Below are 19,804 nucleotides of genomic sequence, written 5' to 3'. Positions count from 1 at the left end.
TCCCCCCACCTCCCAGAAAAGCCAGGAGAAGCCGCGATCTCTTTAAAGGGGTTGCACGGCTTCTGCAGGCTTTTGGGAGAGGTGAGGGAATCCCCCCACCTCCCAGTAAACCCAGGAAAGCCCTGTGCAACCCCTCCGCCAAGGAGAGGCTGCACAGGGCTAAAGGGGAACACAAACAGCGAGCAGAATCCATCCAGCTCGCTGCCTTGGCTTGTTCCATAGCTGCACGCAACCCCTCCGGCAAGGAGAGGCTGCACGGGGCTAAAGGGGAAGCCAAAACAGTGAGTGGGATCCATCCCGCTCGCTGCCTTGGCTTGTTCCATAGCTGCACGCAACCCCTCCGGCAGGGAGAGGTTGTGTGCAGCCTGTACGCTGCTCTTTGGGGCTGCGGGGGGGGGGAGATTTTTCTTGAATTCCCCCCCTAAAAACTGGGTGCGCCCTATGGTGCGAAAAATACGGTATTTAAATATAGCATGCAGAGCCAGGCAGGGAGCCATCCCTGGCCACTGTTGGATGAAGCAAACTATCTAACCCCCGCCTCATTTCAGGTCTCTCTAATTCTGAGGTATTGCTTTGGGCCTCTGGAGAACAACCTTTGCTAGGAGAAAGACGGAGTATTACTCTTGATCTTCTCGGACATCTCAGTGGCTTTCAGTATCAGCCACTACAGTATCCTCCTGGACTTCCTTGCTAGATTCAGGGCACCATTTGTAATGGTTCTGCTTACTTTAAGGTAGGCTTGAGAAGGTGGTACTGGGAGACTGTTCCTTCTCAAGCAAGCTATTCTCTAGGATTCCTTGGGATTCAATATTTCCCCCCGTGGTATTTGGCATTTACATTAAACTGCTGGGAGAGGTTGTCAGGTGATATCAGAGTAAGTCAACATATTCCAATTAAAGCATGCTCCATTTCTCGTTTTCAGTAAACGAAGGTAAAGTCCATGAACCTGTGCCTGCAATCAGTGACTGACAGAGTGAGAATGCTTAAACTGTTTTATATGGATTATGAATTTATTTTTTTTTAGGTGAGGAAGCAGATCAACAGACTATGGATACAACTCATTCTGGATCTGATCACCCTTCCTTATTAGGTCAGATTTGTCTTGGGGCATTGCTAAAATCAATTTTATTCCTGGATTCTCAGGTTGCAGCTGTAGCCCAGAGTGTCCTTATCAGTTCAACTAGTACATCAACTACTGGAAACTAGAGATCTGGCTACTATCATTCTTGCTTCAACAGTTTCTAGACTGGACTCTAAATGCACTCTATGGCAGCCTGCCACCATATAATGAAGAGGATACACTCACAAGATAGCTTAAGGTTAACTTAGATTCCTTACATCATCCTCCAGAACAGGTTCTTCACCAAGGAATGAAATCTTGAAATTTGTGCATATAAGTTTCCCATAGGTGCCACGGTTTGATCCATCATCTTGTGTGTACTTCAAAACCATATTTGCCTCGCAAAGCAGCAGTTCACCTGATGGAAATCAACATGCTTCTTAGCATAGTGTAGTGAACTACTCAGGTTCTTTAATGCAAAGGTTCTCTAACAAATTACAAATGAAGTTGTCACATGTAACTTCACTGCAGGAAAGAGTACTTGAATTACAGATGCGAAATATTTAAATCAACGTCTGCTGTTGAGTATTATTGGTCTAAATTACAGAGCTCCTAGTGTTCATTAAATCCACTTTCAATATTTTAAGTACGCTCTGTATTACATGGCTAGTTACCTACACTGCACAAATAGAAGGAAGGATGCTAAAGCCCATTAAGACAGGCATCCTCAAACTTGGCCCTCCAGATGTTTGGGGACTACAATTCCCATCATCCCTGACCACTGGTCCTGTTAGCTAGGGATGATGGGAGTTGTAGCCCCAAAACATCTGGAGGGCCGAGTTTGGGGATGCCTGCATTAACACCTGGAGCCTTTAAAGCAAGCTTGTTCTACATATAGCCATTTTCCACTACCTTCCCATTCTCATTTACCTGTAGCCCTCCAGATATTAATTGATTTCAATCATCCCTGACCACTGACCACTGGGAGTTGTAGTCCTATAACATCTGGAGGCCCACAAGTTACCCATATCTACCGTTAGCTGAATGGCAAAGCAGAGTCTTCAACTTCCTTCACATTTGGGACCCGCCTTTAACGCCACTAAACCTTTTACCCACAAGGGTGGCCAGATGCCAGAAAATAGGGTTCCTACACCTAATATCTCCATATAGGGCAATATTGGCAGATGCAGTTCACCATACAGGAACAAGACAGTAGTCTTCATTCTATACATCTTTTAGAGATAAAGTTGCTATTACTTCTTCCCACCCTTGCTTACTTTCTCCAAAAATATCAAAGTAGCAATTGTGCTCAGATGCTGCAATCAATTCCTATAGCAGCCATGTGGGGGTTCTTTTGGACAATGCATTAATGTGGTGACCATGTGCAATAACCTTCCAGCACACACAAGGCCTCCACATTCCCTCACACCTTTTTCTCTCTTCCGAAGTAGGAAGGGAATAATCACAACCTTGAGAAATACTTGGAGATGAGGAAGTGAGAAGGGTGTCACGCTCTTTGCTTGTTGAACTATGAACTTTCCCAGGCTGAGAGCAGGACCACACCTGCCCATCTCAGCCTTGAAAAGTATAGAGAGAGGAGTGAAAGTGCACAGTGTGCTGCTTCTCCCCACTTTCTTTCTCAGTTCTCTGAGCATTGGCTACTCAGGTGCTTGCTTCAGTTCACTTCAAGCAGGAAGAAGGAAAAGCACTTTGTAAAAACACTGAAGACAACAGAAAAAGGTAAGTGGGAGTAGCAGCTAGACCCAATGCAAGGAGGAGGTGGGGAGGAGAGTGAAGCAACCCAAGAGAGAAAAATGAAAGGATAGATCGTATCTGCATTTTCTCAGATTGTGAGCCCCTCTTCAGCTGAGTTTCTGCTCTCTATGGCTGTTCTCTCCCCCCCCCCCCCACCTCTCTGGCTTTGTATCTTGCCAGAGAGAGAAAGACTCTGCCTTATATTAAACAACAATGTTTGGTAATGGCCATGTCTACCATGGCAGTCATTTTATGATGGCATCCAAGGCGCTTTCTCACAATTCCAAATATGTCCATGGGTCCAAAAACGTTGGCAACCTCTGTTGTAGACTACCAACCATTCTGCAAAGCTTCCAGACTGTTCTTTCTTGGCAACAGTTTGCATTGGCCCAGGAGTTTTCTCAGCCACAAAGCTTTAAACTTTCCCAGCCCTGACATCATTCATCAAAGGCTCACAGCTCCTCTTAGTAGCAAAGTAAACATCAAGCCAGTCTTCCTCATCCCTTAAAAAAGGAAGGTGTTTGAGACAGTACTGCTGTGAACCTAATAGTTACTGTCAACTTTCACCATCTGTTACAGATATTGTGGAGGCATTCTACAAAAGAATAAAAATGCAGTTGGACAAATCTTGACACATGTCCTTTATCTCAGGTCTTCTAGGCAGGTCATGCGTATAACATTGATAAGATTCTACAGCATTGTCTATGTGTTACCTGGCAACAAATTTGGCTCTACTTCCTTTCCTGTGGCTTCCCTCACATATACCTCCTAGAAGAAAAGACATTGCATTAGTCCAAATCAGAAGTAAAAAGCTCTGTTTCAAATGCTTTCCAACATGTATTGCTTTAGGAGGGTTCAATGTACCATATTGTTTGGCAAATAAAGTTATACTGTAACTAGAGATTGGCCAAGCAAGCAGCTAGTACAGCAAAGGGTTCACCGATTTTCTTTACACATATGCATATACACAAACCCAAGAAAGCAACTGTATAAGTTGCTATTATAAGGTAACAAGAAAACTATTATTCTCTTGTTGATTGCCACTTAAACTATGCAGGAATTTGAGTTCCTATTTTATCAGACAAGTAGCTGTTTAGTTTTTGTTGGGATATTCTAACAAACTGAAACTCTGGCCATCTAATATTAGCTGAAAGACAACTTGAATGTCTGCCCCAATTTGGTTCCAAGGCTGTAGAATTCAATGCAACACACTGTCCTCCTGCCCTTATCCTAAGTTACACAAGCCACTCAAAAAGGAAAACCATTACCACATTGTCAATTCCCGACGCCTGGCCGCACCTGCCATCTATAGAAAGGTTGTACTTTGAGGGCTCAAATACATTTCTATTCATAATTAACACTATTTTTAGTATTCTGGTTCAAACAGCAAAAGATGTTGTGTTAAGTTTATATCAATATATACATGTAACTGTTATTTTAGGATTTGCATCAGCTAGCCATCACCCTCCATTTTCCTAACGGCTTTAAAAAAAACAAAAAAACCTAGCACTTTAATTAGTCTGCCTTTTACTTCTCCAGGTACCTATCTGTGCTTTCTCCTCCATTGGGGAAAAACAATCCTTTCACATTAGTTACATTATGGACCACTATTCCCAGCTGCTGCTTCACCAGTAACAAATAAGCCAGGAGTGCCCAGATCCTGTTCCACAACCTGTTTCAGCTGGGAGAATATCACAGTCCATGTTTGTTGCATAAACAAACTAGTGCCAAGATAAAAAATTTACCGTTAACACTCAACAGTGTTCTTTACTTCCTAGCAAGTAAGGCAAATGTCAAGAAGATAGCAGCTCCAGTATTTTTTTTTTGTAACATAACTTTTATTCATTTTCACATTTGAACTGTTTGACATGGTTGCATTATTTACATTAGTGCTTATAGCATGCAACGATTACATAAATTTATTAAAAAATAAAACACTCACACACAACTTTGTTAATATATTCAGAAATGTTCATCTAAGTATACATATACCAAAATTTGTAGAGTTATGACAGATATGAAATGTATAGTGGCGTTTATTGCTTAGATTGCTGACCATAAGTGAATGTATTTTGTATCAACAACAATTAGAAATTATAGGAAGCGGGACAAGGAAAAAAATTAAAATATGTACTGTATTTTTCGCTCGATAACACACACCCGACCATAACACGCTTGTAGTTTTTAGAGGAGGAAAACAAGAAAAAAAATATTCTAAACGAAACAGTGGATGTATGATTTTTGTGGTTCATGCTGTGGCCACAGACATGTGATCTGACGGTGAGTTTGGGGTAGCCCAATGCAAAAATCCTGAGGATCCATGTGGATCCATTTTTGTAACCATGTTTTTGCACCACTGCAGCCCCAGGTAACAGTGGGTGCGTGATTTTTTTGGTACAAACTGTAGCCATGGACATGCTATGTGATCTGATGGTGAATTTGGGGTGACCCAGTGCAAAAATCCTGAGGATCCATGTGGACCTGTGCTTTGTAACCACGTTTTAAGTGGGGAGGGAAGGAAAAGCACTCAAGGGACAAGGAGCACGCATGGAGCAAGCTCTGCTTCTCTCCCTCCCCCCCCTTAGCAAGCTGAAAAACTTTGCTGAAGGGACAGAGAGCCTGCTTGCTTTAAAGGAGCCTACCGGACAGGAGCCACTTACACGAGTGTAAGCAGCTCCTGTCCTGTAGGCTCCTTTAAAGCAAGCAGATTCTGCTTCTCTCCCTCCTCCCCCTCCCCCCCCACCCTTATCGAGCTGAAAAGCAAAGCAGGAGGAGACTGAAAATCTTGCCTGCTATTTCCAGCAAAGCGGGAGGAGAGAGATACAGAGAGCCAGCTTGCTTTAAAGGAGCCAACCGGACAGGAGCCGCTTACACAAGTGTAAGCGGCTCCTCTCCCACTTTGCTCCTTTAAAGCAAGCAGGCTCTGCTTCTCTCCCTCCTCCCCCCCCCCCTTAGCGAGCTGAAAATCTTTCCTGCTATTTCCAGCAAAGCGGGAGAAGCGCTGCTGAGTGGGGAGAAGGGAGAGAAGCAGAACCTGCTTGCTTTAAAGGAGCCAACCGGACAGGAGCCGCTTACACGAGTGTAAGCGGCTCCTTTCCCCTCCCCTCCCGCTTTGCTCCTTTAAAGAAGCAGGCACTCTGTCCCTCTCTCCTCCCCATTCAGCGGCTCTTCTCCCGCTGGAAACCACGGAGGAGGGAGGGAAGACATTTCCCCTTACTTTCTAGGAGGAAAAAAAACGCGTGTTATTGAGCGAAAACTACGGTACTTCATAAATGCCAGGCTGTGCTGCAAGCTATGGGCACTGTTCTACCATATTGTGTGTGTTATCAATAAAGTCACATCAGACTGCATAAAATTTCACAGAATCTTAGAGTTGGAAGGGACCCCAACCCCCTGCAATGCAAAAATCTCAGCTAAAGCGTCTATGACAGGTGGCCATCCAACCTCCGTTTATAACCTGTTTAAAAACCTCCAAGGTTTGACCTCTTGCTAATTTTTAATTTGCTTCAGTTTTTTCAATAATGCCATTTGCCAAATTACATTGTAGCATTGGCTCATAGCTGATTGTAATAATTTCCATGTCCTGGCAATAGTTATTCTTGCAGCAGTTAATAGATATGCTATACAAATATTATGACTAAATACCGGAAGCTTTCCCTAACTATTGGAATTTATAATCTTTTCAAGAAAGTTTCCTGAAGTTGTTGGGGGGGGGGGGAAATGAAAGATTACTTTCGTTTTTAATAGCTCCAGCAATAAGGACAACTGCATTCCCAATTGCTTCCTTAAAGGAAGCAAATAATCTAATAAATAATCTAAAATTTCAGAGGGTTTTAATTTAGTTCAGCTAATATACTGCCTCAGTATTAGTTGCTTAGGCAAAAAGAGGGGAAAACATAATGAGCTAAGGCCACTGACTTAATGACCTACTTGTGCCTCTACCAAAAGTACTTGGCTGGCTTCTCTATTGGAAACATGATGCATGATAACATTGGTCCAAGCTGGACTCGTGTCCTTATTGCTAGTGGCAATCCATTATAGTGTGACCCATTTCTAGTATCTTACCTAAAAGTGAAGGTAAATATTGATTTTCCACCAGCAATTCACCTTGTTTTACTAAGATGAAAACTATCTTGATAGTTTTTAAGATACTGGGAAAAAGCCAGCATTAACATCAGTCTACTGTTGAACCTAAAACAGTAGACTGATATGGAAAATCTTATTTCCTTCTTGGCCAAATGCAACACTTTTCTACTTCACAGAGAATCTGCAAATTAGCCTGTACTAGGAAATGCCCATACTGGACAAGATAAAAAAAAAAGTAGGGAAGGGCAAAGAATTAGGATGTTACAACCCTTAAATATTTCTCATTTACCTTCTAAAATCATGGGGCTATTAGAATGCTGCCTATATAGCTAATATATTTAAAATTTCAGAAACTATTTTCCTGATTATTTTGTTTAATGGTTCTGCAGTATTCAAAGCTTCTTGCCAAATTCTGAGTCTCACACAGACCAAGGACATCTGCATCACATGCACTAAGCAGCAAGTTGGCACAATACCAATAAACGTCATTAAATGAACAGATAGCCTCTAGTTGTCTGTGGAGATCTAGAACACCTTATCTGTCTGGATGTAAAGTGGTGAAGGTTAAATAGCCACTGAAACAGCACTCCCCACCTGAATATTTTGGCTGCCAAAGTCTCACTCAAATGTTAAAGTAATCCCAGCTAAACTCTGGGAGCAAAAAGTTGTGTAGGGTCAGCTAGAGTATTATTTCATGTTTGAAGAGCTGTAGCTGTACCAGAAAAGTATAGCTAGAAGTTTACTAGTGTCAATTTACACATGTCATGTTAAAGCATATATTGTATATAAGCTAGTAAGATTAGAGGCAAGAACTTGAGTAATATAACTGAACAGCCTAAGCTCAAGAACGGGGCAAAAATATTTTAGACACTCTTTAGGCATGAAAGGTAGCATGAAAATTAAACACGTGATTTGAAAACACTTACCGTATTTTTCGTCCCATAGGACACACCTAGTTTTTTTTGGGGGGGGGGAATAAAGGAAAAAATGTTTTCCTTTATTTCCCCCCAAAAAAAAAACAGGTCGGGGCGCAGCGCCGCCTCCCCGCTGTCCCCCGAGCTTGTGGGGCTGGTGCTGGGGAGAAGCACGCTTCTCCCCAGCGCCAGCCTCCAAACCAAGTCGAGGAACAGCGGGAGGCCGGCACTGCGCCTCCCCGCTGTCCCCCAGGCTAGTGGGGCTGGCCGATGTCTGCCCGAAGTGTGGGGCGCTCTGCTTCAGCGCGCCCCGTGCAGCAGGCTGCTATCCGCAGCATGGGGAGCCCTGCGGGAACTCCCGCGGGCTCCCCAGGCTTGCCGATAGCTTCCTGAAGCCTGGGGAGCGAGAGGAGTCAGTGCGCACCGACCCCTCTCACTCTCCAAGCTTCAGCGAAAGCCTGTATTCACCCCATAGGACGCACACAGATTTCCCCTTCATTTTTGGAGGGGAAAAGGTGCGTCCTATAGGGCAAAAAATACAGTAAATCTTAATATTCTTGATCCCTGAACTAAAAGGTGCATTGGTAAAAGCTTCAAAGAAAAACAGGATGCGGGTTGCTAAGACTGAAATGGTTCAGAGTTGGACAGCTGAAACAATAAGTTCCACAATATTGAGATGTGCAGTTGCATAAAGAGCGAGTGTGCAGTCTCTAGATGTTCATAAGTCAGCTTTGCACATTGCGGAGTTATTCATCCCAATAGTCAGGAGCTGATTAAAAAACAGCCAACAAAAAGACAAGAACTTTGAATGCATATTCTATTAGGCAACAGAATATATGATCAGATAACTAATCCATTTTTGGAAGTGCATAAATTCTTTAAATATATAAATACACATCTGGATTCCAAGTTCCCTTTTCTGAAAACTGCTGCTCTTCCGAGTGCATTTAACAAGTGGCTAGCAAATCCAATTTACACATCTTCTGGGCTGTACCAAACACACTACAAGTAGGGGCAGAAAGAAATGTACTGCAGATTTAAAGGTTCACCATTTACCAATCCTTACAAAAATATACTGCAGGGTTGTTGTAAACCACTCAGACTGAGCTGCAGTATTAACTACCGTATTTTTCGCTCTATACGACACACTTTTTCCCTTCTAAAAAGTAAGGGGAAATGTGTGTGCGTCTTATGGAGTGACTGCAGGCTGTGCGGCTAAGCCCAAAGCCAGAACAGGGAGATGGAGCGCAGCACAGCGCTCCGTCTCGCTGTTCTAGCTTGGCAGTGGCTGCCCTTCGGAGTGGCTGCCCCCGAAGCCAGAACAACAAGAGGCTATCCCAGAAGCCAGATCCTTCTTGCTGTTCTGGCTTCTGGGGTTCAGAATTTTTTTCTTCTTGTTTCCTCCCCCCCAAACTAGGTGCGTCTTATCGTCCGGTGCATCCTATAGAGCGAAAAATACAGTATGTAGTGCAGGGCTGTTGTAAAGCACTCTCTCCTATCCAAAGCTTCTTCAAACCAATAATATAATAAACTTTACAAGCTTTGAAATTTACAGTAGTAGGATTCTAATTTAAAGGGTTTCATTCTAATTAAGAAAGTGAGAAGGAACAGAGCTCTTTGTGGCTACCTCTTGCACAGTTATTTTGGTTGGGGTGGATAACAAATCCCAAAGCTGCTTTAAAATTTTTATGGGCAGCTCTCACCTCTGCTCCGGAAACATTTTAAAATAGCTTCAGTATGAAGCAGGAAGTGGCCTATGCAGTCCGATTTTGTCTTTATACTTCATAGCTAGAGTCTCTTCCTTCTTTTCCATGCACTAACTTCCACCCCCCTCCAACCTGGTTTTCTATGATTAATTCCCTGGGTGGAGGTGCTACTGCTTTGTCTACATAAATATAGACATTCTCCTTGGAGATCATAAATAGAATACAAGATAAGCCATGACAGGCAATACATGCTGAAGTCAATATTGTCCAGCATCATCAGCTTCTCTTTACCTGGCAAGAAGGCTCTAGCTGGTTTTTAAAATATTTTGGTACTCTGCAAACACCCACACCCAGAGAGAGAGAGAAAAAAAAAAATCATTGACATAAACCAAGCTGCAAAGCAGCAGGAAATCAGCCAAATATAGATGCAGCAAAGACTAAACTTTGCATAGCAGTGAACTGTTTACTGTGGGAAAATGTTGAGTGTTTACAGTTAATAGTATCTACTCCAGGGGATGTGAAATTCCCTACACTTAGTTTAGCTTTCATAGATGAAATGACACTACTTCACAAGTAGCTGAGATTCAACACGCAACAGTAAGTTCAAAAACACTGTACTTTTATCATAAGCTTACCTGGTCTTTCTGCAACTAGAATTATAAAACACCAGAAATACAAAACTGATGAAACATATCCTTTCACCCACCATTTAACTTGGGTAATGCCAACCAGGTGTTTAGCTAATAATGGAAACTATCTTGAATATGTAACCCTGGCTATCAGTAATCCCTGGTAATGTCATTGGTTTTGACCAGGGGTAGGCAACCTAAGGCCTGTGGGCCAGATGCGGCCCAATTGCCTTCTCAATCTGGCCCGTTGACGGTCTGGGAATCAGTGTGTTTTTACATGAGTAGATAGTGTGCTTTTATTTAAAATGCAGCTCTGGGTTATTTGTGGGGCCTGCCTTTGTTTTTACATGAGTAGAAAGTGTGCTTTTATTTAAAATGCATCTCTGGATTATTTGTGGGGCATAAGAATTCATTCATTTCCCCCCCAAAAATATAGTTCAGCCAAGTACCACTGTATTTGGCTTAGAACAAGGAGCCCTGGGTTGAGTAGTCTGTTCAACCATGAAGCTCACTGGGTGACCTTGGGCTAGGATCGCTCTCTAAGCCTAAAAAAATGGTAACAATATTGTAGAGAAAATAAAAAGAGCAGGAGAAACCATATGTGCCTTCATGGAAGTAGCATATAATCTTAAAATGTACCCAAGGTCAATGGAGCTGCCATATTGCTTGCAATGCTCCACAGTTCACACTCCATTAGAAACTAACACAAAATGTGTCCTGACAAGAGTTGTCTGACAACATACTTATCCCAGGGATTTTCCCCAAGCACCACCTTGCTCCCATTTAATGAATGCAACTTAACCTTGGAATTTTCCCTGCAGTACATACAAAACTGAAAATAGAACTTTTCCCCCAGGATAACTTTGAGCTCATCTGAGGCTTAGGATACTTTTGTGCAAGCTATCTCTGAAGGACCTGACCCCCCCCCAAAAGAAAATATACTAGATACTAGGAAACTTTATCCAAATTTGTTTCCTATTTAGTCTTTGTTCCAGTATAAATTAACATGGAGATAACTAAACCAACAAACCCAAACACCAAATTTTAATAGCGCTGCACAATGATAATTGTATTTTTATAACAATTATTTGGGATAGTCAAATCATTTTTAATGTCCTTCAGTTAACGCCAAAGCAGAATGAAACTATAAACAAGTAAAACCAGTATGGAACTGGCCGGAAGGGCAAGTTCAAGTATCTGCTTTCATTACTTTGGCAAGTAAAAGCATTGTTTCTTCCCCCGTCAAATTGGAAGCATGGCACCATTTCTTTTAAAAGTAGCTTCTTACAACATCTTCCATAACTCTAAACTCTGCAATTTTCAATGTATTCTGGCAAGAAACAAGGGATAGTTTCCTGACGATTATTCAGCTTCACCACACTTGGTACACAACAGCACCATATGGAACTTTACATACCGGTACCTGTCACAAGTCATTCATTAGCTGTTAAATTTGGAATACAAGATTAACTGGCACCTGCTTAATGTGGGAGATTATCAGCCAAACCTAACTAATACCACAGAGCTGTAGGCAAATACTCAGACCACAGAAATACAATGGTAAGGAGGGCTCTGTGGAGAAGGGGCATTTCCTCTCTCTTCTCTCTATTCCTTTGACCAGCATTGGATGCAGTCATGCCTCAGCTTTAGGTATATGCCTGAGGCTGGTTATACTGTAAATATAAGCATTTTGCCTGCATAGCTTTTACTGTTGCCTTTGCATGATTATAAATCTCATTCTTACACTTACTTTACAAGTTGTTGTCTGATTCTTTTTTAAGTGGGGTAATAAAGGGAGAACCAGCTTCATGGCTAGACTTGCTCTAAACAAGGTTTTACAGCCCAATACCCAAATGCTTCAATTTTGCTGCTAAGGATGGGACTTTTAGAACTCTTCAACCCATACACATGGGGGCCTGGAGGGATAAACTGCAATATAACCTTTCCTACCTATTAAAACCCACCTCACGCTTAACACTCTCTCAGTGCAAATGTTTTTCTATGCACAGTCAAACCAGTTGGCTCACTGCCTGCCTAATCAGAAAGCAGCAATATGCACAAAATCCCAATTCTCCCTTCACAGAGGTAATCTAGAAGACGCACAAGTCACAGGCTTGCAGTTACTACACATTGCTGTACACATAAATTTATATCATGAGCCTTTGAGCAAAAATACATACAGCCTCTGTCTGAGAAGAGATGGAAAATCCTACAGTGCACTTACATCAGCAGGTGTTATCTGAAACCATCAATTCCCCTATTACTCTTTGATTCCGTACGTAGTTAATAGTTTGCTGCAAGATATGTATGAACAGGAGATGTAGGGGATGTGAAGCAGCGCCTCTTCCATCACAGCATTCCCACACCACAAATTGCCCTCCAATTCCCTGCCAAAGACAACCTTCTCTCCTCTATTCACTAAACTCCCTCAGCACACCTGTCTACCTAATGATAAGCTCCTCAGGCATTTTTTAAAAAGCAGGAAATGCTTTCAACACTCCACTCTCACACCATTCTTCATTGGCTCTGTCATACACTTCCAAATATCAGCTTTTGGGGGAAGTGAGCACATTTGGGAACCTGAAAAATCCTCAAGGACATTGCAACAACAGGAAGAGCATCTCCCATCAAGAATGGGGGCGGGACTGGGACTTATTTTGAATTTTAAAGCCTAATTGCAGCAGGGGAAGAGCACTGTAGCCAACAGAAGGCTTTTTTTCAAGCCAAGCTGTAGCATAGGTGACATTTTTGGCAGGAGGAGCACAGCTGGTTAAGGCGTTAGCTTGTTTCTTCACACCTCTCTACCCCACAAAAAGCCCCCTTTGCCACAATTAGGCTTGAAAAAATGCCTACAAAGCTTCTTTCAAGCCTAATTGCAACCAAGCAATTCTGAGAGGGAGTCCACAGAATTACATCTGCCTTACACCTAGTGATGTGAAGTGGGAATATTCAGAAATCCTATCCCAACCACACCTACATAGCACCACCCATCTCTGACCAAGCTACTGTTTAAAAGGGGAAGGGGGGGGAGAGAAAAATTTAATTAAGTTTTTTGTCCTACATGCAATCATATTTAGTACAATCAAGAATGCAGTTTTGCAGATAGATTTGATTTGTAATGGCAGAGGTCATCACAGGCAGAGAGCAGGTTTAATTCCCATCAGAGGTGCACACCTTTTCTATATATTCCCCTTATAGTAATTAATGGCTGCTATTCACTCTTATGGGAAATAGAAAATTGCTATTTTTACAATGATGGCAAAGTCTGGCCGACTTCCTCTTGACAGTGGAAATATAAAGCCCACTGAGTGCATTGCACTAGACAAGGCTTCCTTCCCCACCTACTTTTGTCACAGCAACAGGTGCTTTACTGTAACTACAAATCAATATACCACACGCATATAGAGGTCTTTTCCTCACAATGCTACTTTAGCCTGCACCCAACTCAGATTTAAGGTGCTTGGAGGGAGCAAAGCAGGAAACATCCCTTAAGGAACAAAATGCAAGACTATCCCATGCAGGCTTGAGTCATACCACTTCACCAAAGTTAAACTGTTCTGACATACCTTGGCAGCATTCAGAAAATGCAAACTTAAAATTGACCTTATTTCATCCCAAGTATATAAAGGCTGACATACTTTAAAATGAAGAGTTACAGGGAGAAACTAGCCTCTCTGTATCAACAAAGAATATTTGGACAGTAAGGCTACAACCCTTTAAGCAGCCTTACCTGGAAGTAGGTCCCAGTGAGCTCAGGGGAGCTTGGTACTGAGTAAACACATAGCTAGGCAGGGCCTTACTTCGACCACAGTAGGAAAGCTGGTATCAAGCTAATGGTTAAATATGAAGCTTCAACAGGGGCACTTCACCAACCCAATGTATTTTTTAAAACCCATTATTATTATTCAACGACTACACTTGTTTTTGTTGGAAACACACCAACATGAGCATAGATATGACCAGCTACCATCAAGATGTAAAATATTTCATGGTTTCAATGCTTTTAGTTTTGTGCAGTTAAAAAAAAAATCAAAACCCCCAGTAATTTAACATCATCAAAAACTAAATTTATCCTTTTTATTCTCTTCCCGTTTTCTCCTCCTCCCACTGCTGTTACCTTCTCTCTCCCCCCCCCCCCCCACTTCCCATCGAGTAAGCTTTTAAGCTCCTGCGGCAGGGACTTTCACTGTACAAAGCACCACACATGCTGACAAATTCTCCTCCTTGCACACTTGGTGACTGCCCCACCCTCCTCCCCTCAACGCAAAACAGTGGGGAGGGATTGTGAGAGTGAAAGCGCACCACTGACCGAACTTCACAGCAGGTACACTAACCTACAAACAGGAAAAAGCAATATATTGTTATCCTAAAAAGCAAAAGTCTCAAGGCGTCACCAACACAAGGTTTATTATCATGGTTAGACTTCTGTGGAAGCCACATCCTGCTGATAACGCCAAGGTCGCGGGTTCAATCCCCAAATGGGCCACGTGCATTGCAGGGGGTTGGACTAGATGACCGGGGGGGGGGGAGGAACCCTTCCAACGCTAAAATTCTATGGTTGTTTTTTATATTAAAAAAACTTCACTTGTGAGGGGCACATACTCTGCAAATAAAGCAGGGACCACCGACCCAACTTCGCAGCACCTGAAAAAAGCAACTCTTCTAAGAAACCTGAAGATTAATCTGTCATGTGTTTCGAGAGCCAAGACTGAGAAAAACGCCAGTCTAAGTTTTTGTGGAATAAATAAGGAGGTCTATTAAAAATAGTAATAACGGAAGATAAGCATTTAAAAAATATTAATAGTGTTATTAAAAGTGCATTTTGTCAGGGTGTGTGTGTATGTATGTGTGTGTGTGTGTATATATATAGGGGGTGAGGTGGGCCGGCGTGGGAATGGGGTCCTCCAGGGCTATTTACAAATATATATACACACACACACACACATGCACACACCTTGAGAGTGTCTGCTCCTGACACTTTTAATAACGTTATTAATACTTTTTCAATCCTTATTTTCTATTATTTTTAATAGACCTCCTCATTTATTCCACACAAGCTTAGACCGGCGTTTGTTTCTCCATCTCGGGTCTTCTATATATATTTGTAAATAGCCCTGGAGGACCCCATTCCCACGCCGACCCACCTCACCGCCTTCTCCTCACTCCCTCCTCGTCCCGCGCGCCGCCAGCCAGCCAGCCAGCCCCACCCGCGCGCCCGTCCGCCCGCCCGCCCTCCCTCCCTCTCACACCAACCGCTTCGCCTGGTCCCCTCAGTGCCCGACCTACCTCCGGGCTGATATAGGAGACGAAGGAGGGCTTGGCCGGCCTGGCCCCCGCGCCGCCCCCCGCGCCCAGCATGTCTGGCCCCCGCGAACTCCCGGCAGCGGCGGCGGCGCAGCCAGGGCTCCGGCCGGTGCCGGCGGGCGAGGGCGGCGTCGGCAGCTCCTCCCAGGAGGACTCCGCGGCGTCGTCGTCGTCCTCCAGCGCCGCCCTGCTTCGCCTCACGTAGTTAATCCCTCCCATCGCAGCGAGCGGCAAGAGCCCACAGTCCCGGCGGCGGCGCACGTGAGCCTCTCCCCCCCGCCCTATTAATGCACGAGCTCCGCCCAGCCATCCCCGCCGCCATTGGGCCGGCAGGAGGTCGATCTCAGGAATAGGTCCCGCCTATTCGCCCCGCCCTTTCTCGCTCGCTTTGCAGGGAATGGTCGTTCACGTAAAAAAGGGGTGGGGAAAGGTGTCATGAGACCAATCACAATATTTATTAGATAAATAAAAAAATCCGAGGGCTGAACGACAGATACGTTACCCAATCAGCAAATGACTGACGGAACGGCTTAAAAGGAGAGGTGATTTCCTTGTCCCCTCCCCCCCCCACCGCCTGGAAATCTGAGCTGTATTAACTGTAGTGCCGCCGCACGCAATCTAGTTTATCATAATGCAAATTTAAGTTGCACGGTTTGTAAAGTTGTGTGCGACTATAAAATTTCCAGGAACCCAAAAACAAAATCAGATGCAAAGTGTTTGTTTTAAATTGTTATGGGAAATGTTAGGATCCTTCTGCCTTGGTCAAACCACACTGGAGTGCTGTGACCAGTTCTGGGCGCTACGAATGATGAAGGATATTGACAAGGTGGGGCGTGTGCAGAGGAAGGCAGCCAAAATGATCGAGAGTCTGGAAGCCAAGCCTTAGGAGGAATGTTTGAAGGAGCTGGGCATGTTTAGCTTGGAAAAGAGGAGACTGAGAAGAGATATGATAGCCACCTTCAAATATCTGAAGGGCTGTCACATAGAGGATGGAGCAAACTTTAGTTGAAATTCCTGCATCTCTTGCAGGGGGTTGGACTAGATGACCCTTGTGGTCCCTTGTAACTCTCCCTTTTCAGGCTGGCCAACCAACATCTATGGGAAGCCCACAAACACATTGTGAGTGCAAAAGCATTCTCGCCACTTGTGAACACCAGCAGGGGAGGAGGTAGAAGAGCCTTATGGTGCAATAAGGGTGCAATAAGGATGCAAATCAAAGCAATAAGAACAAAACCACACACACACAAACACACACAACAACAACAACAACAACTACATTCCTGTTTAATGATATCTATACTGCTCTTCCATACAAGTATTTCCAGGGTTGTTTGCAATAACTAATTAACACTTTACAATAATAAAACTGAGGAAATAATGTCCCGTCCCCACCCCACCCCCGCGCGCGCACACACCCATACCCGCTGCTGTAAAGTGCCAGTTGAAAAAATTATGTAAAGCACTCAGAAGGGGGCCTCTTTAAGATTTTAATGCTGTGTGGTGGCAGGTTGATAATTGCAGGTGCTCATTCAACTACCGTACTCAGGTTGTAAGGCTCTTGGGCTGCAACTGCCATCAGCTGGGCTTCCAGCTAGTATGGCCAATAATTATGGAAAGCTGTAGTTCAACAATACCTCAAAGGTCAAAGTTTCTCCATCCCTAATCTAGGGGGTTAATGGTAAGTAAATCAATTCTGCTTTGAAACGGAAGTCTTCTAGCCCAGGTGAGATGTGTTTGTAACACCTGGTCCCAATTAATAGCTCAGCAGCTGATTAATTTTGAATTAATTGCCCCAGCTGTTTAGAAGGTTGTTTGAGAGACTTGCAGCTGTTTGGGAGTGGATAGGATGTGTAAGATGTTTTCACTTTTAATTAGAAATACAAAGACTGAATGTCACCCTGTTGGCAAAGAGCCTTTGTAAAACAAATTATCAATTTATGCAAAAGAACGAAAGTTTGCTACCACAACCTTCTCTCACTTTCTCTCTCCCTACTTCTCTTTTTTCCCAACCTTATGCCGTCTATAACAATGTCTCTCATTGATGGCCAGATGATGGGAATTGTAGTTCAACAACATTTGGGGGAACAAAGGTTTTCCACGCCTGCTTTATATACTTAACTCTAGCAGGGATTTTGTATGCCAGACATTGGAAGAGTTAAAAAAGAAACCAACCAAGAAAGAGCCAATTAGGAAGTTATGGGAACAGGAAGGAATACTTATAAAGTAAGAACAATCATGGGAAAAAAGAAGACATATAACAGAAGTTTTAAATAATTTGGTCCCTTGAGTGATTTCATGATGCCCAATATATTAAGGGAAAGGTAGGTGTTTCATGTAGTTTATTAAATGGTATTATCAAACATGATACTGCCTGTCTCTGCTGGCAGTACAAACAGTGGTTCAGGATTTGTTGGGAGGAGACAATTGTGTTGGATAACAATCTGATCCTAAGTAGCACTAGGAAGAATAACAGAAATCATAAATCTTAAGCTGAGTCACGAGTACCAAGAGCTCAGTCCTGGAATGTGTGCAGTAATACACCTGAATGTATGCAAAATGCCTTTCCCTCCAACAGGTAAAACTTTTGCATCACAGAACATGACCACCTGATAAGACTTGCACCATAGTGCCTGTTATCAAGCAGTACATAATAGCACTGTAATATTATTATCAGATGTCCAGCCTTTGTTTCCTGAACAGCAGCCATTATGTCTGAAATTGACTTATTAAACTGGCAAGTAAGGCAAGTCAAAGTTTTACTCAGGTAGGATTACTTAAAACAGATGAGGTCTGGTTAACTGGAGAAATTTCTCCAGCAGTTAAAAAATGTTTATCACCTTGAAAATCTTGTTCTCATTCTACTGGAATCTGGAAACAGCGTACTTAAAACTTAGGCTACAGTCCTGTACCCTTACCTGGAGGTGAACCCAGAGTATACCAGAGAACATCTCCTCTAGAATATACAAAGCACAGAATAGTTTCCATTTCGCAGGAAGATGCAGTAGTTAACACCTTGATAGTCCATCACCTAACCTCCGAAAGGTTTCAGTCTCCCCACCTGGATCAGAAATAATTTCAATGATCACTGCCCAACTGTCCTTTGTCCTCCAAAGTACCTCAGCTGACCATCTATTCTGCAACATGAGACCACAAGTTTTTGTAAGTAGATGCAACAGTATACGTTCTTTGCATTTTCTTGAAGCAACATTTGGCCTCCTCTTGTTTGTTCCGTCTTTTTCATCATAAACTAGGCTGTTGCAGCCTTGGGTGTGTTCCCTCAGTTGACATTCCCTGCCCCCCCAATGCCTAAAATGACTTGGTTCATGCTATAGGGGGGTGACAGAGTAAAAACAAGCTACCGTACATTGGGCTCAGGGGACAGCCAGGTAGGCTGGGTGCTTTCAGGCTCCCCTCCAAAGTATTTGCCTCAGATTCCTAAAAATGCTCCCATCTGGGGGTAGAGGGAGCCCAAGCAGGAGTGGTGACAACCTACTTAAGTGCCTTTGGCACAACTGGCCTACCCAGACTGGTAGTCATGGGAAGGAATGCAAGGCCCATTAAGCACAATAGGACTTCCCCCCAAATTGTCATGTAGAAGATTGCACTGTTAATTCTTGCTCGGGTTACCAACTCTGTCTTAAATGATGGGCCAATGTTTAGCATACTTTGTTAAAAATAAACAGAACTTTGGCCTAAAATCCAAATGCTGTGCATAAAAACACACTACAACCTGCATGTATTATTATAGTGCACGTATGTTGGAAAAAATCATTTAAAGATGTTCTACCACTGTCACAATGCTGAAGAAGCAGCACACAGGATAATGTGAAGGCTGAAAAGAGAAATGTGAAGACATGGAAATATGTGACCACAGACTTTTTTTTGGGGGGGGGGAGAGTAGCAACATGCTATGTGGCCTAAGATAGAAAAATGCCCCATGATTAGAAAAGGGGTGCGCTTCTAAAAACATCCCAGTCCCCTTACACTCAGATCACAACCAGCAGCATTTGAAGTCTCTGTGCTACCAAAACTGACTACGTCCAGGTACTCTCACAACAATCTGCTAGCCAATATGATGCATCAAATCTTAAATGAAGAATAAAATTTAGTAATTTAGGTATACAGTGGTACCTTGGGTTAAGAAGTTAATTCGTTCTGGATATCCGTTCTTAACCTGAAACTGTTCTTAACCTGAGGTACCACTTTAGCTAATGGGGCTTCCCGCTGCTGCCGCACGATTTCTGTTCTCATCCTGAAGCAAAGTTCTTAACCCGAGGTACTATTTCAGGGTTAGCGGAGTCTGTAACCTGAAGCGTCTGTGACCCGAGGTACCACTGTAGTCATAATGGC

The 19,804-nt window shown here is 43.2% G+C and overlaps 1 protein-coding gene across 1 annotated transcript in view; it reads right to left on the bottom strand.

Annotated features, from left to right (window-relative positions):
- The window catches only part of MTMR12 (myotubularin related protein 12), a 39,930-nt gene extending 24,139 nt beyond the window's left edge, over positions 1–15,791 (bottom strand). Inside the window, 4 exon segments of the mRNA XM_083465858.1 lie at positions 1,339–1,478; positions 3,529–3,583; positions 15,437–15,730; positions 15,732–15,791. Of these exon segments, the coding sequence (XP_083321984.1) occupies positions 1,339–1,478; positions 3,529–3,583; positions 15,437–15,730; positions 15,732–15,776 (534 nt within the window). The 5' untranslated portion in view covers positions 15,777–15,791.
- Between the last annotated feature and the right edge of the window lie 4,013 nt (positions 15,792–19,804).

The sequence above is a fragment of the Podarcis liolepis genome, assembly GCF_965112155.1.
Source record: "Podarcis liolepis genome assembly, chromosome: 11".
Classification (NCBI taxonomy): Eukaryota; Metazoa; Chordata; class Lepidosauria; order Squamata; family Lacertidae; genus Podarcis; species Podarcis liolepis.
The sequence above is the reverse complement of the archived record's forward strand: the minus strand, read 5'-3'. Positions and strand labels throughout refer to the sequence as shown.